General features: G+C 38.7%; 1 protein-coding gene across 1 annotated transcript; it reads left to right on the top strand.

Annotated features, from left to right (window-relative positions):
- Nucleotides 1-1,015: 1,015 nt before the first annotated feature.
- LOC148409412 (rho-related GTP-binding protein RhoN-like) lies at nt 1,016-21,024 on the top strand. Its single transcript, XM_088438759.1, has 5 exons — nt 1,016-1,331; nt 1,740-1,827; nt 12,852-12,961; nt 17,886-18,020; nt 20,446-21,024. Exons 1-5 carry the CDS (start codon nt 1,227-1,229, stop codon nt 20,698-20,700), a joined length of 693 nt encoding a protein of 230 aa, XP_088294885.1. The 5' UTR covers nt 1,016-1,226; the 3' UTR covers nt 20,701-21,024.
- The last annotated feature ends 1,768 nt before the right edge of the window (nt 21,025-22,792 follow it).

Genomic DNA, 22,792 nt, shown 5'->3' with positions numbered 1-22,792 from the left:
ACAAGTGGTCAATAGCGAAGACGCGGTGTTATTAACACGACTTCCGGTTTTTAGAAGAAAGCTCATCTTGAAAGCCTGTAAAGAAAAACAAGCGTTCATTTGTAAACAAATAATACAAATGCGTAATTTGACCCTTGAAAACAACATTTCAAGGTTCCAACATTTTAAGATTTGCAAAGGAACGGGCTTTTCAAAAACTTCACTTTCAAGACGTTTATCTCAGATCAAACTAAACTTCAAATTTTGATTGACACATTTTCCAGAATTATTTTCAGAATAGCAACAATAAAAAGAAAAAAAAGGAAACATACTTTTTCATAGTCCAATTGAATATTTATTCACTTTAGAGCTTTTGTTTTACAACTCAAAAATGCTAGTTTCCGTTCTTTTTTTTAAGGACGCATAGTGACTTGATCTGTTGATGGAGCACGAGAAATCGGTCGGTTGTTCATATATCCAATACTATAAGGCATGGGCCCACGTGGACAGAAATTGCTCAAATTTTATATGTTTAACTCGCTGACCCGACCTTACCACTCCCAGCGGTTCAATTTGCACATTAGCCAAGCAGTTAAACTCCTAAAAATAAACCAACAAAACGAATTGGATAACTTGCATTATTCTGGTTTGCCACAAGATGGCACTAAAGTATATTGGAACCGATTCTAGAAGCTGTCAAGGTTTTATAGTTCCTTTCTTTCCTTAGTTCTTCGCGTTGGATTTAGCATTTAAATGACCTGAAATATCTCAGCTCTGCACACATAAATGAAATGATACAACCGTGCAATATTCAGACTTTTATGAAACAAGAAGTATGGAAATTTATTGTGTGGGTTCAAAAACACTGTACGCTTTAAATTAGCCTTCAAACAAAAAAATAACAGAAAAATAGGTTGAAAACACTTGTTTTGTTTCGCGCTGTTGTACAGATATAGCGCGCGAGTTTTATTTTGAAGGTTCGCTGGTATCCCCCAAAGAGGAAATCACGCAGCCGAGGACTCATGCTTGACTTTAAAGTGCCTCCTGCCTCTTGTGGCGCTTCAGAGCATCCAGCCTGCCAAACCCTCTTCGTTCACACCCCGTCTGGCTTAACAAGTTTTTTTTGTAAAATAGTATCATTCACAGGCGTTCCATTTGTTGTTATTTTTTTCTGTTTTTGACGTTGGGTGGGATCAGAAAAGCTTAAATGACAAAAGGCACGCAGTGACCCTCGCACAGGACGAGCGATGGAGGGCAAAGGACCGCTCCGGTGTAAAATCGTTGTTGTCGGGGAGACGCAATGTGGAAAAACGGCTCTGCTGCACGTTTTCGCCAAAGACTCGTACCCGGAGGTAAACGCACAAAGGATTTTAATACATTATTATTTGATTTGCTCATGAGTTGGCGTCAAGCGAGTGCGCTTTTACGCATGACGCACGAAGAAAAATGGATGCTTTTTAGTTCATGCAACTGTTCAAAAGTTTTGTCTCGCTGACTTAAAAATGTCATTTATTTGAAAGAAAAGCAACAAAAGCTTCAAGCAACACTTTGAAAGCATCTCAATTAACCTTCCTAATATTGATTTTTAGCATGCGCACATTTAAATGCGCACATTGGTTAGCAACACTTTCAATTATTTTTGAGCAGCTGAAAACCAACAGGTGTAAGCCACATATGCCTCCACACCGGAAAATTTTCAGGAACTTGGATTGCTCTGGCTGCCTTGATGTTACGTCTAATATTATCTGGTCTCTTTGCAGAATTACGTCCCGACGGTGTTCGAAAACTACACGGCCAGTTTTGAGATTGAAAAGCAGCGCATCGAGCTCAACATGTGGGACACGTCAGGTAAGAGGAACCTTGCTTTGTTTCTTTAAAACCAAACAATTTCCGGTATATTGATAATAATCTTAATAATGCATTTACTTAACATCCCGGCCCCCACCCCCGAGTGCGATGTTTTTTTTTTAATTAGCTAACAAACAGGTTAAAAAGTATAACAGTTTTTAAACTCCAAAACAAACAATTGTGTCCCCCAAAATGGATTTCATCGACTACCAGGTGGCCTGCCTTATATTTATTGATGTGGAGTTTGTTTAGTTTGCAAGTCAGGTCTTGTTCTGTTTTTTTTTTTTTTTTTTGGAGAGGATAGGTGTGGAAGGAGTGCGTTTGTGTCTGTGTGTGTGAAAATGACGTCAGTGAGTGTATGAGTGCAAGAGAGAGTGGGAGCGATGTGCATGTACACTGTAAAAAAAACTTACTAATAACCCATGTATGGGTCAAAAAACGACCTGATATTTAAAAAAATAAATACAAAGTTGGTCATTTTACAATCTAAAAATTTGGTAGTTTTGTATATAACAACCAAAAAAAGCTGTGTCAAATCGACCAAATATTGGGTCGGTCCTTTTTCGACCCATAAGCGGGGTTATTTTTTACTGTTTAATCTGTTTAAAGTGTAAGAGTATGGGTGGATGTGAGAACAATTGTGAATGAGTGTAACTGAGAGGGGTGTGTGAGAGTAAAATGTGTCAGATGAGCGTGAGAGTGGTGTCAGAGCAAGAGTGCACTTGCATGTATGTAAGAGTGTATAATGATGCTGGAGGCTGAGAGCAATTGTGAGTGTGAGAGGTGTGTGAGAGTGGTTGTGCATAGTAAAAAATATGTGTGAAAATATGAGTGTGCAAAAATTGTTATTGTGTGTCTGAGAGTCACGAGAGGGAAAATCTACAAGCATGAGTGAGAACAAGCGAGAGTGTTGAGTGAGTCAATGTGTGAGAAAGCATGCATGTGAACAATTATGTGAGAGCGACACTTTATTGAAGTTTGTTCACTGAAGTTGTGTTTGTGAAGCTCATTTTACGTCCTTTTTGTGTGTCTGTGTGTGGATCTTGACAGACCAGACTGACAGGCTTTTTGACATGACTGCTGGGATTGATGTACAGTATGATGCAAATATTACACAATGCAACTATCCTTTTTTTTTATTAATAAACCGAGTAACAGCTCCTTAGAGGTTGTATAAATGCATGGTAGATGACTTCAATACTTGAGGGGGCCACAATTTTTCATTGGCACTACTGGGGGGGGCCACATGGCACCACACACAAGTGAAAATAGGAAAACAAATGATTAGAAAATATTGAAAAAAGAAAGCTCTGTAAAAAAAACAACTCTCTCTCTCTTCTCAAAAACTCTCACACAAGCTCATTCGCTGTTTTGCTTTCTTTCAAACTCTCTCATACCAACTTTCACCTACCACGCCCTTTTGCAAATGCACTCCAACAAATGCATACTCACACACATTCTCTCATTCCTCAGACATGCTCTCACACATACACTTTCACATGTAAACTTTCTTCCACACACTCCCACTGTTTCACTTTCATAGACTGGCATAAACGCTCACACTCTCTTTCACACTCTCACTCCATTTTGCAAACGCACTTTCATGCACTGAGTATCTCACACAAGTACATCCTCATATAATCTAACTCACTCTCACATACTTCATACAAGCACTCATTCACGCTCACCCTTTCATTCATTTTCACACAAAGTTTCTCTCACACACTCCCACTGTTTCACTTTTAAAGACTGGCATAAACTCACACACTCGCTTTCACACTCACTCTCTTTTACAAATGCACTTGCCACTTTCATGCACTCTCACGCAAATACATCCTCACATGTTGGAACTCATTCTCACATATTTCATACAAAATCTCTCATTCACGCTCACCCTATCACATAAACACTCAATCTTTTTTTCACACACTCCCACTATTTCACTTTCATTTACTGGCATAAACTCCCACACGCCCATTTTCTCACTCACTCCCTTTTGAAAATGCACTCCATACTATCATTCTATCACTCTCACACTCAAATTGTCTTCCTCACTCCCACTGTGTTTCACTTTCACACACAGTTTCACACATGATGTACTGTACACTCAAGTCTTTCATATACACACTCTCGGGTCCATGCTCTCTCTCACACACAAAAAAACAAACCCACACCCAAACTCACTGCCTCATATGGCCCCTAAACTCGTTCTTCTTCTCTTGCTCACTCTCACATATCCATACAACCGCTCATACTATCTAATGCACTGTAGGTACTCTCACAACCACACTCACGCACTTGTGTGTGCTCGCACAATACACTTTGCGACTCTTTTAGATCCAATTTCTCTCTCACTTTCACATACCTTGCAAAGTCAAATTCGCACTTACACTCTCGCACATGGGCTCTCACACATACAAACTAATTCAAGGTGTGTTACAGTCATGACCTTTCATTCAAAACATACTGTAAATTCACGTTTGAAATTTAGCCCTTCATTTAGCTGTCCTCCAGCTTGCTCTGACATTCAGAATTCCTCCTTGCTAGCTTCAATGAAGACTACATTAGAGTCTTAATGATCTTTTTCATGATTGCCCAGAGACAGTTGGTCTCACCTAGAGTTGGCTGGAATAGGCTCCAGCTCATGTGTGAACCTACTGAGGATCGGTGAAAATATAGAAATTGGACAGATGAGTCACATGGACGTATTGGCGTTGGTCAGCCTTTGCGGAGGTCTTCTCTCACACTCATCCTTTCACTGGTCCTCCAAAGTGTGAAGGTCAGGAGTGCCGCTGTATTGAGGCGACGCTCTCTCAGCACTCTCTCACTCTTCTTCTGTTACCGCGATCCCTCTTCGTGACTCCCCCCTGCTCTCTTGATCGTTTTTTCATTTCTTTCCCAGCACGCCCCCCATTCCCCCCCATCCTTCTCGTGCGCATCTCCTATCCTTCAACGCCAAACATTTGCGCTCAAGGGCCGTTTGATTTTTAAAACAGACAGATGGGCCGTGTTGTTCATAGATGACATTAAATGCTATGAAATGAAGAATATATTTTGTGAGAAAAAAAGGCGCCTCTGCTACGACACTTATCAAACTTGGCCGCTTTCATCCATCAGAGGGATCACTCCCAACAAACGCATCCATCATTCATGAGCAGCTCCAATGACCTCCGATTACTTCCTTGAAAGCCCCCGTTTGCCAGATCTGCTGTGTGTGCTGCATCTGGAAATGAGGCTTTGCTTTTTTGCTTTTTTGGTGCTTTTCGCTTCAAATGCTGTTATTTGCGATGTGTTCTGAGAGGATCAAAAATAGTGAGGAGACACTGGGAGACGGTGTCAAAGTAAAGTGCTGCGCTCCTTAAGTGCTTGAGTGGAGGGCTGGGCAAGTTCTCCGATTGTGATAGGCTCCATTAGGAGAGCGAGGACACATTGAAAATCAATGGACTCCTTGCGTCTAAGTCTCAATCTCATGGGAGGGCTGAGCTTAGGGGGGGTGCTTCTAGAATTTTCTTTTAGGTCCTCAACACACCAACCGGACGATGGGCCATCATGGCCCCGTTCCTGCAGCGTCGGCCAATTACTTAGGCAGCTTGGCTTAGAAAAACGTGAACTACTTCAGTACGTAAATTCCTTTTTGATGTAGTACTCCTCCGTGCCATAGGCGGCGATAGTCATTGTTCCTACCATGAGGTGTACATTCCACGCAATGCATTGTGGCATGCCGAAGCGAAACGCAAATAATCAGACTGCTTTAATTTTTACTCACGATGCATCTCCTTATGCTCTTCTATCCAGGTAGCCATGACGTCAAACACCAAAGTTGAGATTTTTTTAAAAAAAAGAGAGGAATTCTGGTGTTTTTGGTGAAGGTGTACATTATGAAGGTTTCGACTTTCGCCCCGTTTATTTTTTCTGCGTTTGTCAATTCCAGTTCTTGTCTTGTGCGCTAATTCGTTAGCTAAACAGCCAGTCAGATACAAAATTGTTCCAACGACCCCGACTCGATTCAACATGCGGAATCGGCATGAAACACAAGAAGAAAGAAATCCCTCCGCAATCCAGTGCTTCTTGCGTGTGCACTGAGTCCCAAAATTTGTAAAAATATTACAGTGCTGAAGCTTGTCTGACTGCGGGACCATTTCCGGCTGATACAGAGACTTAAGGGAAGCAACAAAGGCAGTATGTATGCTAGCAGCAATAAACCAATCATGTAATACGTCATGTAAACATCATGTAATACGTGCAGCATTACACCAATAGAAAATTACTTACCATATTTTCCACACTATAAGGCGCACCTAAAAGCCTTAAAAAAAAAAAAAAACCCAATGGTGCGCCTTATAATCAGGTGCGCCTTACATAGATAGATGATAGATAGATAGATACTTTATTCATCCCCGTAGGGAAATTCACATTTCCAGCAGTATCCTCAAGTCGAGATATAAAATATGAGAAATAAAATACACAAGATACACATAAGTCCAGTACAGAAGTATACTTAAGGTGCTTGTTAACAGTGTAAACAGAATAGTGTGAATCGTTGGAGTCTAGTGCAAGTATAATTAAGGTGCTTGTATAAAGTGAATAGTGCAGTGCAGAGTATGAGGTTTTGAGTTTAATGTGAGCTTTTACTGCCCCGGGTGGAGTTGAAGAGCCTCATGGCATGGGGGAGGAATGATCTCCTCAGCCTGTCCGTGGAGCAGGACAGTGACAGCAATCTGTCACTGAAGCAGCTCCTCTGTCTGTGGATGATGCTGTGTAGTGGATGTGTTGGATTGTCCATGATTGATAGCAGCTTGTTTAGCGCTCGTCGCTCAGCCACAGTTGTCAGACTGTCCAGCTCTGTGCCCACAACCGAGCCCGCCTTCCTCACCAGTTTATCCAGACGCGAGGCGTCCTTCTTCTTGGTGCTGCCTCCCCAGCACACTACTGCATAGAGGAGGGCGCTCGCCACAACAGTCTGGTAGAACATCTGCAGGAGCTTTTTGCAGATGTTGAAGGACGCCAGCCTTCTGAGGAAGTACAGTCGGCTCTGTCCTTTCCTGCACAGAGCTTCTGTGTTGGTAGTCCAATCCAGTTTATTGTCCAGCTGCACACCCAGGTATTTGTAGGTCTGGACAAACTCTACACATTCTCCTTTGATGGTTACTGGTTCCGGATGGGGTTTAGGCCTCCTGAAGTCCACCACCATCTCCCTGGTCTTGGTGGTGTTCAGGTGCAGATGGTTAGCGTCGCTCCATGAGACAAAGTCCTGGATCAGTTTCCTGTACTCCCCCTCCTGCCCACTCCTGATACATCCCACGATAGCAGTGTCGTCTGCAAACTTCTGCACGTGGCAGGACTCAGAGTTGTACTGGAAGTCTGACGTATACAGGGTGAACAGGACAGGAGACAGCACGATGGAGACAGCATATGGATCAATATTGAGATTGGCATCTGTAGATGGGGAATGAAGTGATAAAGTAAGCTTTCCTTTTTTTGTGTGTGTTTACAGTTGAACAAGGTTGGTCATATTGAGTTATTATGCTATTGAGAGTTCAGAGTTATTATTTGAGTTATTATTGTTATTACTTTGAGTATTACTATATTGTGAATGAAAAAGTTTGAAAACATGTCATGAATTGAGGGTGCGCCTTATAATCCGGTGCGCCTTATATATGGAAAAAGTTTTTGAATATGTCACTTATAATCCGGTGCGCCTTATAGTGCGGAAAATACGGTACTAACAATATTCAATTTCCTTGCCAACCGTATGTTTGCGCATACAGTACACCTATTAATAGTGTGCTCTAAGTACAGAAATAGACCCAACGATCGAGACAGCGCCTAATTATACGGTGCGGAAAATACGATCTTGGTTCAACAAAGATCACGAAAACACAGCATTAGGCTGACAAAAACGAAGATTAACAACCTAAAGCCTAAAAATGTTATAAAAAGGTACGTAAAGCAAGATTTCTTTCAAGTGAAACAATATCACTTTAAATATTGAATCGCGAATAAATGTTTCCGAGTGCGAAAAAAACTTACGAGGGCAAACAAACACAACAGGGAGAAAAACAAATCAAGAAATTTGATATTTCAAGCGAGAGACAGAACATCATCATCTCTGCAGGGCGTCTCGGATTGTTTACGGGCGCGTTACGCAAAGCAATTAGCCGCACTCGGCTTATGTTTGTTTGTTCGCTACTGAATAATAATCGTATCAAAGCGCTGTTAGAGTCGACGGAAAAGCGATCACAAAACACAGCGGGAATGTGTAAGAAAGAAAGGGTACTCAAAAAAAGGACAAACATGCTTTTAATATTAATGAGAATTACTGCGCTGTGATGGAAGATGTCATCAGGGAGGATTAAAGGTGTGTGTATGTGTGTGTGTGTGTACGCTCGTGAATTATGCAGAGCATCACCAAAGACGAAAAGATAGAACCGGCAGCTCCGATTGTCTCTTATCAGTTATTTTACAGCTTTCAGCTCCAGTGACGAAAGAAATGTGGATTTTCACTCTGAGCATGAGAAGAAGTTGATAAGCACGTTGAAAATTGCTAACAAGATTTCGTATAAATGTAGACCAGATAAATATGCCCTACGGTTTGGGTTTTTTTTGGCGAGGTGCTCGGTAGGGCTCATTAAAAGGTTGTTTCAGCGGAGATATTCTACCTCATTAAAACTTTATATTCCACTTTGTTCAAGTGTGAGTTCATGGTCACGCGCCCCTGCTAGCAAATGAATAGAAAAACGTAAAGAAATGAGTGGGAAATGGAGTTGGCACACCGCGCAAGTGTTTGTGAAACAATACAAAAAAAAGTATTGAAAATTTATTACTGCTATTACATTTAAACATTACATTAATTTCCAGCTTATGGCGTCCCTGGTTTTACGTTTTTTTCCTGTTAAGATGTGGAAAACTGAGTTTTTTGTCCCCTTATTAAGGCATTTATCCCGCTTTACGGTTAACATCAACAACTGCCATGACCTGTGGGGTTGGTTGTGTTTGTTGTTTTGCCTCCCTCTTCAGGCGTTTTTTGGTAATTGCTCTTATTTTCTGTTGGCGTCAAACTGCCTCCGCTGCAACGCGTCACTAAATGCTGGTCTGTTATTGGTCAGCGTGATGGGGTCACAAAGATGCTGGTCTGCTATTGGTCGGCGCACGGGATCACAAAGATGGCTGCCTAAAGACTTGATCTCATGTGAGAGCACTTTCAATATCGAACTTATGCATTTTAGTGCTTAATTGAAATTTGAATGGTTAGCCATGAGTCCCAAGATTGTTAGTGATGTTAAAGAGAGAAGTAAGAAGATAATTTATATGGAAACGAAGCTGGAGATAATCAGAAATACGAAAAAAGATAGCCTAGGGAATATGGTCATAACAAGCATCATAGGTACAGAAATCCTTTATATATTTTTATGTATGATGTTATTTAATTGTACGCATGTATATTATATATAAGTAGCACTATACTATTTTGATACAATTGTTAGTATGTATGTACAATTTTTATGTTTTTATCCGGGGTTTTACACGCGTTAACATAAGTTTGGATTGCTCGTTATAAGGCGAATCCGTGTTACAATCCCAACCGTGGAATGGATTCATCTCATAAACCGGGGGCCCACTGTACTTAAATATGAAATCAATACTTAAGTAACTGGGATTGAATGATTGATCGGACTCTTAAAAAAAAAAAAAAAAAAAAAAACGTGATACTACGTCCCTGGCACTGAATGAGTTTAACTGCTTGAATTGCTTTCTTCATTGAAGAGTCATGAATACGTTCACAATTGAATATAAAATAACATGAAAGACATTTATATAGTTTTTATTAACAAACCCAAATTATTCCGCTGACCCCTTGCAATCAGGCCATGGACCCCCAGGGGTCCGCAGACCACACTTTGAAAAACACTGGTTTACAGGAGAAAAATTGTAATCAGGTGCTGTTGGAATTTTTCAATGCCCAAGAAGGAGGAAAAAAACATATATGGAAATCATTTCAAAGCGTGATATATTTTTTAAATAACCCAGCAAAATTTGATCATTTTTCGCTCTTTCCGAATTCAGCAAGGGTTAAGATTAAAAAATAATCTAAAATGTGGTGTGCAGGTGTATTAAGATTAATTTTCTCCCCGATCTGTTCAGAAAACCGCTTGGGGCTGAAAATTATAAACGCTGAACTTTTTCAATATTTACAAACCAAAGACTGTGTGATTTCACTCACGCCAATAATGGATCCAATTCTTTGGCTTTTTATCCCTGTTTTTCTGGTCAAAGTCAATGAATAACTGATGAATCTGTGGCAAATCTTTATTTCTCTACAATCCGCTTGAAAAAAACGTCAAGGCAAACAACTGTGAATGATAAAAATGTTTAATATTTACGAAAGGGTGACTCATTAATTTTGGGGGAAAAAAAGTCCAAATTAGGGCTGGGTAATAATCAAATTAATTTGATTAATTCGTCCAATTAAAAATCATCCATTTTAAAAATTGACCATCTGAAAGTTGACTTGTGTTGTTGAAGTTTTACACAAAAGTTTACCATAAATAATAACTACTTAATCGTGGCATTTATGCAAGTTACATCACCGGAATCTATTTAATAAATCAAACCTTCTTTAGATGTTGTTTTTGGGTTTATTACTTGAATTAAAATTGTGATTGTGATGACTGGCTGGGGAAAAAAAAAAAAGGTTTTATTTTTACTCCCCTAGCCTAAAGCAGGATACACTCATGTGATAATTGGTCTGAATTTAAGCATTTTACCCCACAAAGTCAGCAAAGGCCCGAGTAATCTGTAGCAATCGAGTTTTCCTCCCTGTTCTGTCCTGAAAACGGTTGATGCATGTAAATGTTCAATATTTATGATTCATGAACTTGAGGTAAAGAGAAAAAAAAAACATAGTCAATGTATTATTTCAAATAACTTATGTATGTGACTGCACCATAAAACATTCAGTCACATTTGATAAATGAAATTCAATGAGCAAATACCTTGAATTGTAAAAACACCTGTTTGCAAAGCTTCCTCCAGTTGAGTGTATTATTTGTCACACACTTCAATCCACCCAAGGGCTCAAAGCAGCTTTTACATAAGTGTACTTTAATTGTGTAACACCGGTGGAAGCGTGTAAGAACAAAGTAGCTAATTTATTTATAAGTATTCTTCCTGCTCTCGCCTAATGTCCACCGACGTAGCCGATAGCCCGCCGTTCAAAGCGAACCGACGCTGGAGGCTCTTTAAGGGCCTTTATTTTGGATGGAGACAGATGGGCTGAGGCTTCTTAGTGTGGCCCCCAGGGCCATACTACTACTACTGCCATTACTACTAGTACAAGGACTCCGGTGAATAGATTCAAAAGGCTCCGGGATCAATACGCATTAGCGCAGAACATGGATGAGCGGGTATCAGGAAAACCTTGAGACTTGAGTTGTGTGTATGCATCCCCGCAACTTGATGTCCCTTCCGTTTTTCCTTCAGCATGCATTCTATAAAGCGGCTTGAACTTTTCCCATCTTTAAAAGCCTTGTATTGTTTCGTGAAATACTTCAAAAAGCCTTTAAAGATTTGCTTTTACTGGTAGAATGGTCTCCGGGTTTGAGTAATGTACTGTATGGAATTAAAACTACACACACAAAATCAAATCATACATATGTTGTACGTATTAGGGATGGAGAAAAAAATAATTCAAATTGGAAGACTGAGTTTCGTTTCAAAGATGCAAGTGTGTCAACTAGCTAACACTAACACACATTAGCTAACTAACACACACACACGAGTATAATTAAAATAACTATATGCAGTGGACCCCCGGGTTACGGCGTCCCTGGCTTACTTTATGTTACGAAGTGGAATAGTTTTTTTTCGTCCCCTCTTTACAGCATTTTTCCCACTTTACAGCATCAGCAACTGTCATGACTCGTGGGTTTATCGGCGTTTATGTTGTTTTGCCTCCCTCTTCAGGTGTTTTTATGTAATTGCTCTTATTTCCGGTCGCGTCAAACTGCCTGCGACTGCACGCAGGGCTTATTCTGTGGAGTCATCACTCTGCGAATTCTGTGTTTCTCCGTGATTGCAGCCGATTGACAACGTTCTCAAAGTTTTCATTTGCCTTTTGTGTTTAAAAAAGCATCGCTTGTGAGTTACGTTTTGCTTTCTTTGTATGACATGCATATTTGCTGGTACATTTTATGTTTATAAATATTTCATTTATTTGTCTGAGTTGTTTCAGTTTTAATGAGAAAAAATAAGAAAAACAACCCTCTGAATTAGAAAATAAAAAAGTGGTCTTTTTATCACGGCGTTAAAACGCATTCAATTAGATTTGACAATGCTTTAAGAAACTGTTAAAATCTGCCTTCTGATTGAGAACTGTTTTTTATAAAATAAGCTATCAATGATGTAAAAGTATGAATACATAACCAAAAACGAACTACACATTTAAAACTCTGAAAAAAAAAAAAATATACAGTTTATATACACACACACACACACATTATATATATATATATATATATATATATATATATATATATATATATATATATATATATATATATTAGTCGAATTTGCCCATTTTTTTGCAAGAGAAGAGGGCATTATGCAATGTTATGGGAATGGTACATCAATGTGCTGATGCTGTGTATTTTGGCCACAAAAGCACGACATGTTGCGGACGAGGATGCAAGGGGTGTTGGAATGTTGTCACAATGCCCCTAATTCGGCCCCGGGCCCCCTGGGAGAACAAAATAGCATTGTCAACTTACAGGTGACGAGCCATTCAGGATTACTTGAGTAATGGATCACCACCTTGTTCTTTTCTAAAAACATAACTTGTTTGAATGTGATTATTTGTTTGATGTTGGAATGTGGGAAAAAACAAACAAACATGCAAGTGAATTCTTGTTGAATGAAAGTATGTATTTTATTATATATACAATAAATATAAATATATAATATAAACCAATATGTAAATATTGGTTTGTCATATCATCGTGTCTTTTTTTCCCCCCCGGTTCTGGCAGGTTCCGCCTACTACGACAATGTGCGACCATTAGCTTATCCCGATTCCGACGCCGTCCTCATCTGCTTTGACATCAGTCGTCCAGAGACGTTGGACAGCGTGGTAAAAAAGGTCAGTGTGGCGATTTTATTTACAAAAATTATTCCATTTCTAAGGAAGAAAATGTAAAAATGAACGATTGACGCGCATTTTGTGAATTTGATATGTAAGATATTGCTATTGTTTTTAAGCTGTTCAATTCCGACGTTTCCAAATTTCAACTCGGACTGAATGAATAAAAAAAAAAAAAAAAAAATCAAACAGCAATTTTTATTTTTTCTTTACCCATTCAATCCCAAAGACATATTTTTTCATGTTTCATGACCTTAAGTACATAAAGCAATTGAGCAATTTATTACTTAAGTACTTAAAGTAAGCAGTTCCGTTAATACTTGATGAATTGATTACTTTGCTACTTAATTACCTAAATTAATTGATTCTTTAGTACTTTAACCAAATTAATCAATTGTTTTAGTGCTTTTTTCTAACATACTTTTAGTTTATTACTTTATTAATAATGATTTATCTTATTGTTTTAAAATAGCTGGTACTTAATTAAATTAAAACCGGTTATATTCAGACCCTCCTTGAGCCAATTACTTGAATTTTATTTTTATTTTTTACTTACTTAAGTACTTAATTACCTAAAGTAAACAATTACTTTTGTACTTTACCAAAAATAAGCAATTGTTTTAGTACTTTTTCAAACCTACTTTTATTACTAATTATCTATTACTTATATTATTTTTTTTAAAATGACTGGTACTTAAATTAGGACTAGCCATTTTTCGATCCCCCTTTAACCAATCAAAATGAAAAAAAAAAATCATATTTTATTTTCTCCCCCCTAATGGATGGTCTAAAAATAGCCCGTCCTAATTTAATTAAATTCAACCTGGAATTTGATTTCTGGGCTTGTTTTGAGCACCTTTGACTTGGCCGACATCCCTCATCATGTGGCATGAGCGAAGCAAAAAACAAAACAAAACACGTATCACAATGTAGGGCGGGCAAATTCGTCAATCGGCTACCTTGAACTCTGCCCTCACGTGATGAGTTCACACAGTTGCACAATGCATGCTGGGGATGCCAGAGTGACACATGGGACGGAGCTTTTCAATTCAACTGCGCGCAAAAGACAAAACAAAACAAAACAACAAAAAGGCAAGCAATTAAACGTGCTTGACTAATCCACGCAAAGACGACAATGTGTTGCAACTGTGTTTTTAATAACCGCGCTTGACAAAACGAGCCATCATCGCGCCCTTCAATTATCCTTTAAAACTCTTCCTCCAGTTTGAAAATAGCTTTGTTTTGTTTTAATCACTTTTATTTTTCAATCCCGTGTCCTTTGTTGTCTCCAACATCTTTATTTTCAGACGTGATTCACCACTGACGTAAATATGATTCACCTCACCTTGCAACTTCAATGCCTTAAAATGTTGATAGTAGCATAAAAATGACATGTCTATTGATTCCCTTCGGCATGAAAGAATACTTTACAGCATTATACTTTTCCTTGATAGGAGAAAATTTCGGCAGTACTCTGTAAAACATAGTCAGCCATATTATCTACATTTTAGTAAATAGAAACATGACTTCAATCGTATTAAGCTAAAAGCAGACAAAAACCGCTTTTAAAATATTCACCATCTTAGTGAAAGCAATGACAAGCTGCCGGCAAGGCTAAAAATAGCAGATTCCTACATACAGTATGTGTCATATAGCATGAATTCATTAAATATTGCCGGAAGCACTGCCAAGGAGTGGAACTCACAAGCTTTCCAAAGCGCCTCGAGGTCCATGTGTGTTCATTCGTGAAGTGCATTACGTGCACAAAACAATAAAATAAAACAGTGAGCCCCTGCTGATCAGAGGATGTACCCGCATTAGAGATGATAAAAATTTGCAAAATTGACATTGAGAAAAAATGAATTTCTTCTACTGTATATGATTTACACAGAAGTAGCTAAGTGTGCCAATTGTCACTTCCAATTTCGAAGTTTACCATAAAAGTGACTACACCAAATTGTCATCTTAAAAGCTTAATGCTAACGTATTGCAAAATGCTGTATATCAGTGATGTCAAACACATTTTTTTTTTGGGCCGCATTGTAGTGATAGTTTCTGCCAGAGGGCCGGAATGACTGTGAATTCAACACACTTAAAATGTATTTGATCACACATTTACCAAGATTTGATATCAGAAGCCGGCAAAAAACTGTTCAAAAGAGATTTGGAGAATAAGTAAATGTTTGTTTTTCTTCCCTCAAATTTTTAAAAGTTAAAGACAACTTGCAATTTTGGTATTTTAGTCAAACCTGAAATGAAATCAGCATTTCAAGGGCCACAAAAAGTGAGGTGGCGGGCCGGATCTGGCCCCCGTGCCTTGACTTTGACACCTGTGCTGTAGATAGAAACTAGCGTAGTTATGGTGGTTTTCAATTTTAAAACGATCTTAACACACAGAGCAGCAACATATGCAAATGGAGCATACATCAAAATAGAATTTAACAATGTTAATCACTAAAAATTGAACTAAATTTTTTTGCCAAACAAAAGTGAAGTAGCTTGATGCTAACATGTTATATACTTTATTCGGAAACACCGTAGCAGGTCTTGCGAAGTTAAGCATAGCTATTTCTGTAATTTTACAGAACCGAACAATTTCCTCAATTGAAAGTCAAGTAGCTTATTGCTAACATGAGATGTGATGATTAATCAAACACTAATCAATATCAACTTAAGTGATAATCGAGTTATCCAGACAACCCATTTGTCCGAAATGATTGAAATTTCACCTTCAATGGTTAAAACCATATTTTCCGCACTATAGGGCGCACCGGATTATGAGGCAAACAATCAATGAATGGCCCATTTAAAACTGTTTTCATATATAAGGCGCACCACATTATGAGGTACATAGATTAGAAGCTACAGCAGTGGCTGGGGTTGCGTTATGCATCCACTAGATGGAGCTGCGCTAAAGGGAATGTCAACAAAACAATGGAGCTGCGCTAAAGGGAATGTCAACAAAACAATCAGATAAGTCAGTCAAATCTCATGAAAATTTCAAACGGTGTTATGAAAAATAACTGAAAAACAAACATAACTGAAACAGAGGTAAAAATTGAACAATTAACATGCCGATTAAGTTAATTTTATTTTTCAGTTTATGCGCTTTATAAGGCACACCCGATTATAAGGCGCTGGTACCATATGAGAAAATTGAAGGCTTTTAGGTGCGTCTTATCATGCGGAATATACAGTAGTGTGATTTCTGTAGTCTTCCATTTGAACAGACTGATTTTATCATAATCATAAATTATGTTTAAGTAGTTTTTGCACTGCAAATGGAGGTTAACCATACTTCAGTCACATAAGGACAGCCTCACACTCACAGCTCCAACAGCAGCACTCATTCCATCGCACAAAAAATTCACTGATTTGCATTATTAGCACATGACAATACACGGTTTTATTTTCCTTTGTGACTCATCTAAATTGCTGCCATTCACTGCTTGCTCAGCGTCGGGCAGAGCCAAGTGCGCGACGACGGCACGTCGGGACAATCCTGGAGAAAAGATCGCCTTGTAAGCAGGGAGAAAGGGTACAAGTGGAGTATTTTCCGGGGCCAGGACTGGAGGAAACTATGAGACAATATGACCGAAGAATCAAATCTTAGTTTTCTTCGATCATTTTGGACGATTATGATTTTAATCAAAGAAATAAGTCAATACACGTTCATTTAAAGGTTTGAGTCCTTAAAAAAAAAAAATACGGATAATATTCAGACTAAGTAAATGAATAGAGAAAAAAAATATCAGTTTTAATGTAAAAATAGCGATTCTTAACTTGTGCATAAGTTGGTTAAAGGGTCTACTTATTTTGCCATTTTTAGCAAAAAAAACCCCAAAACAAAACATTTTGTCTAATTAATTTGATAACAATATCATTTTCATGTATGATTAGTAGCTTTCAAAACACATTTTGCTTGCTGTCATTTCAAATGACATCACCTGTGCTCGTGGCTCAGATAACGACCAATCATGGCTCACTTGTTTGGTCATGTGACATTTGTAAACTGAACCGTGATTGGTTGTTACCTGAGCCTTGAGCACATGTGACATAATTTTCATTCCACATTTATAAAGGTATTAATTATGCTTGAATAGTAATTGGCATCAAATTAAAATGTTCAATCCCAATCCCAATTTTACAGTTTTTCATCCCAAAAGTGTAAATTTACAGTTTTTAAGAGTCCAGATATTCAATATTTTTTTTCAAGTGTTTATTAGGTTAGTGCAATGCTTCTAAAATAGTGAGGCGGGTCACCCTGCGGGGGCACAGATAACTCCAGGGAAAAGACGTTGTTTTTACAATGTGAAGTGTAATTGCAACAAAATAAGGATTGACATTATTTTCTTTTAATTTCCGGCACTTTATAATTTTGTTTTGTTTTGAGACTAACCTTTAACCTGTATAAACACCTTAAAAAGTAGTTAACAATTTTAAAAGTTGATTTATATTGGCTTTTTTTTTGGTATTTTTAAAAAGGATACCGTTTTAGGTATAATCATGCAATTTTTATTTTCTTATTTATAGTGCATGGCAACTGGGGGGAGCGGTGAAAGGGTTTCCCTTTCCTTGGGTGGACTGTGCAAAAATATAACTGAAAATCAGTGGGTTAGTGTTAGGCTGAAGAATGATAGAACAAAATCTGAACTTTCTACTGCTAAAGAAATTCCTAAACTACTGGACTATCCCTTTAAACGCCACATTTAAGGACTTTGTACCTAATGTAAACGTGCCAAATAAATCTTTGCTTTTTAAAATAATAAATGAATGGAATTATTGGATTTATCGCCCCGCCCCACTAAATGTTCAAGGTTGCGAACCACACACATGTACTCAAAGTCCATTTCATCTCAGATTGCTATTCCGAATTGATAGTTTTGAAGTGTAATGTTGTTTTGGTGAACCCGTGTTTGTGCAGTGGCAAGGAGAGACGCAGGAGTTCTGTCCCAACGCCAAAGTGGTGCTGGTGGGCTGCAAGTTGGATTTAAGGACGGATGTCAACATCATGAGGGAGCTTTCCAAACACAGACTCATTCCTGTCACCCACGAACAGGTGAGGAAAAATCCCTGATCTTCATTTTGTTTCCCGTTCCACCTCAAGCAAGAGCGTTTAGCAGTTTGAGCGGTAGACAAAGACTCGGAAAAAGAAGTGTGCAAGTTTTGCAGTTGATCCGCTTCAATAAATACAAAAACTCACAGTGCTGAATAAAGTGGGAACACAAACAGCATGCGCACAAATACAATTGTTTTGTTTGTGTCTTGGAGGAAAGAGCATTGCCGCAAATGAATTTTAATGGCCTATTTTCATGTAAATGTGAATTCCCTATTCTGGGGAGCCAACATATTATTTTTTCAATTTTCCAACAAAGCAAAGGTAACAACCCTCATTGTCCTTACAGTAATTGCAGCATTAAGCTTTTACAACACGACATCAAGCGACTTCTGTTAGAACTTGGATGAACACAAACCTCTTTTAACTTTTTCCTTTTGGACTTTTGGCATGCTAAGTTGGACTAAGACGTCTAAAAAGCAGCTTGGTCATATCTGAGCAAGCAAAAAGACAAAGTGGGTAAAATGTGCTAGTGTGAAAATGTATTATGAGAGAAAGGTTTTAATCCTGCACACAAAAACTAAGGCGCGCTGACAACTGTGGTCACAGAAAATCCATATTGGAAATTGAATTATTTTCGATGGTGAGCCTCAATCTTAAATTTTCACAACAAAACAAAATGCTTTATTATCAACTCAATTATTTCATATAGAGGAACCCAAATTTATACTACTGATTTAACTTTCTGCGATTTTAAGCAGGGCTGGGAAAATAAAAGTTGAGCAAGTCGGGCGGTTAACTTAAAAAATATCCTCCTCGGAGAGCCGCCACAAAAATGTCTGCGCCACACTTTCCTACATGGAGCTTTCTTGCCAACACTCTATAGTGACTTGGCTTAACATGTTCAAATTTGTTAGGGCAGTCAAGAATGAAACATGCCCAGTCTACTTGTGAAGAAAAAACAGCAGAAGACTTAACAGGAAGTTATTATCCTCGTTGTAGCTAACAAGCAGAATCACTATTAGGTTTACGCAAAAAAATATTATTGAAGCATTGTCTAAGTGACGATAACAACTTTTTTATCTGAAATGTACATCAGTAGTCCCCAAGCTTTTTATCACCAGTCAACGCTTGAAATTTTTACTGCAGACCAGGGCCTCAAAAGATACAAAAATGTACGTAAATTCTATTAATTAAGTCAATCATATAACTGAATTACAAATACTATTCATTTCACTTCAGAATGTTAATTAGATGCAAATGAGTTCTTATTGCAAAACTTTTGCCGATGCGAACATATGTCAAAGGCACAAACGAAAATGCAAACAAGCTAAACGCATACAAGGCAGCATTATATAACTTACTGAAGATAAGAACTAACATTAGCTAGCATGTTATCCACAGTCACAAGTTGTTGGATCAACAAACTCCTTTTGGGCATATTATCATAATTGACAACAATCTTACACAAAAAGTACATTTTACAGTCGTGGGCCAGATTTCACAGAGACACAAAACAACTTGTGTGTCACCGACTGACTGCTCCCAATTAAAGCCACATCATCCTTCTCACTACAAAATGTAATATCAACAGCTGCCGGAGGTGGCGCCAAAAGACAAAGATCAAGCAAAACAAGGCACAAATGAATGAACTGTTAAACTAAATCAGTTCCAAAACATCAACATTTTGGGTGCGGCCCAAGCGGACCGGTACCTGGCCGCGGGCCGATGGTTGGGGACCACCGATGTACATCTAACATTATGCATGTGCGAACTAAATAGTAGTTTGTGTTTGTTGACCTGAAATGGTAATAGCTACCACACTAATGCGAAATGTGACCGCTAGGCAAATTTTGCTGGCGCCCACTACTTCATGCATAGAAGATATTAAACAAGGAGTATTCATAATCATTTACTTCAACATTAGTAAAAAACAAACAAACATTTAAACATTTTTGGGGTCGGGCTAGTTTTTTTTCTCAAATTATGAACTAACTCTTGAAATGAAACTCTTTCTGAGGAGTTTGCCATATTTCAAGCATAGAGACGAAAAAGGTGACCCAAGGACTTGGAGTAACTCACAGAAAAAGGCAGACCGAGAAGAAATTCAATTGACCATGTAACAAATGATGTTGCTGCCCAACAGAGGTGGCAAGAGTATGAAATCTCCGAAGGACAGACCCGTAAAGTATGTGGAAAGACAGGCAAAAGTAGAAGCACCGCTTCAAATGCTGAAGAAGAAAGCTACAAGCACGTTGTTTTAATATGAAAAGAGCCGCTGAAAGCAAAGAATTATCACTGGCCGAGCACTTTAATGTCCTTCGCCTCATTGTTTTGCTGCTTCATTCTTCTAATTCAGGCCCACTCTTTTATCAGGGTGATTTATTTGAGGGTTACACTAAAACAAAAGCCTTTTTTGTCCTTTTAGGGTACTCATCTGGCGCGACAGATCGGCGCCGCGGCCTACGCGGAGTGCACCTCCAAGTATTCCGAGAACTCCGTCCGCGACGTATTCCACGTTACCACCCTGGCGTCCGTAACGCGCGGCCCCCGGCCCGCGCTCAAGCGCGCCTGCTCACGCCGGGGGCTCAAGCGGGTCTCGCAGCAGCCGACTCGGACTGACATTCACGAGCACCCGCCCGCCATCAGGAAGGAGCGCGCCAAGAGCTGCGCGCTCATGTGAGCGGCGGCAACTTAATTTATTGTGTCCCAACTCCCAAGTCTTTGCACTGATTGATTAAAGGACAATGTGAGGTAAACCATCCGGTTTTATTTTGGTGGAGCTGCTGATCCAAAACCAAGCTCACCACTGGTAAACAAGCCATCAACCAGATGGAAAATAGAGACACACACAATCTCCTACTGTTTTCCTACAACCACAAGTGCTTTGATTATCAACATCACTTATTAATATCGCTAAATTAATATAGTTTTAACACTGGGAACGTGACTCAAAATGAGAAAAGTGAAAGGTGGATATCGACAATAAAATGAACTAAAAAACTGATGTTTGTTGGAAGACTTTTTTCCTGCAAATGTGTTTCTGGCTTCTGATTGGAACCGAACACCTTTGACAACCTAACGTCATCAATACAACAATCAATGCAAACACAAGACTATGCTAACATACAATACAAAACAACAGGCTAACAGAAATCAGCATCAACTTTATTCTACAGCTCAAAAAAATGCTGACAAACTGAGCACTGATCCCAACCTGGAGGTACACGGTACGCTTCCATGCGGTACGCCAGATTTAAAGTGGAATGACAGTCCACTATTATAATTACGCAATTTATTAGCTATAAATTGCTTTCCTCTTTCCATCCAAATGTATATACAACTGATGCTTTTCACAGTTGCAGGGCATTGGAGCCTGACTCTGGGCAGAAGGGACAAATACAGGAAAAAGACAACCATTCACACTGACATTCACACCACTACTCAGTGCGAACTTAACCCTGAAGTCAGGGGAATGTACCACTCTACCAGGATCAGACTGTCTATTTTTTTTTTTTTTAAACATCACAAAATTTGGAACACAAGCACACATTATATATTCCTTCTTTTGCACCATCATCATAAATGAATCCAACGCAGTAGCCATTATTTATGAGCCTTGTTATGTGACCTTTAAGTGTGATTGTGCATCCGTGGCTAAAGGCTGAAGGCCCCCCAAGCTGCTGGCGCTGCTTCTTTGAGCGATAGCAAAGTGACATTTCGTAGCGCCACCACGTCGCCACGCGGAGAGGTCACACCAGATGCCCACAGCAAGACCGACAGTCCCGGGGATGGGCACTCTCTGGTATGAGCTATCAAGCGGAACGCTTACAGATAAATAATTATTCTGAGAGCTGATGGAATGAATTAGAGCAATTAAGAAAAAAAACATTCATCATTATCACAATTCTTCCACATCTATCAACAAATTCAACAGACCGTATTTTCTGCACTAGAAGGCGCACCGGATTATAAGGCGCACCCTCAATTAATGACATATTCTAAAACCTTTTCCATGTATGAGGCGCACCGGACTATAAGGCGCACCCTCAATTAAGGACATATTTTAAAACCTTTTCAATCACAATATAGTAATACTGAAAGTAATAACAATAATAACTCAAATAACTCTAAACTCTCAATAGCAGGTAAAGCTTACTTCATCAGTTCATTCCCCATCTATGAATCCTAAACTCAATATTGATCCATATATAAGGCTCACCTGATTATAAGGCGCACCATCAGCTTTTTTTTAAAAAAAAAATAAGGCTTTTATGTGCACCTTATAGTGCGGAAAACTCGGTATTTCAATTACAATTTTAAATTTCAATTTGCACCCCATTAAGGAAATTAGTGTTATTTATTTATTTTTATGGCCTGATACAGCTATCAGCCCAGTATAAATGGATTTTGGACATCTATAACTGTCGATGGTAGTGAATGAGTTAATATTGGGCTTCTCTGAAATTAGATGTGAAAGATGATTCGAAATTCGCAAACAATGCCCACTCAGTTACTAATTGTAACACTTAACAGTGAGTGGGTCATAAAGCATCAACACTCAGCTTACACATAAGGCAGGGCAATATGGCCCAAAAAATTCAGTTTGATTATTACCAGTCATTCTGGTTGATTATGATTTAATTTGAAGTAGTAAATCCAACACACACTTATTTAAAGGTTTGATTGACTTAAAAAAATAATCCTGTGGAAATATTAAAGGGAGTATACGTAATTTTTCACATGCGCCCGTGGGACCTTTCGGGGCATTACGG

Source organism: Hippichthys cyanospilos, chromosome 17, assembly GCF_059441005.1.
Source record: "Hippichthys cyanospilos isolate Australia breed blue-spotted pipefish chromosome 17, RoL_Hcya_1.0, whole genome shotgun sequence".
In the NCBI taxonomy this organism is placed as follows: Eukaryota; Metazoa; Chordata; class Actinopteri; order Syngnathiformes; family Syngnathidae; genus Hippichthys; species Hippichthys cyanospilos.
Note: the sequence above shows the minus strand (reverse complement) of the source record. Positions and strands in the feature narration are given on the sequence as shown.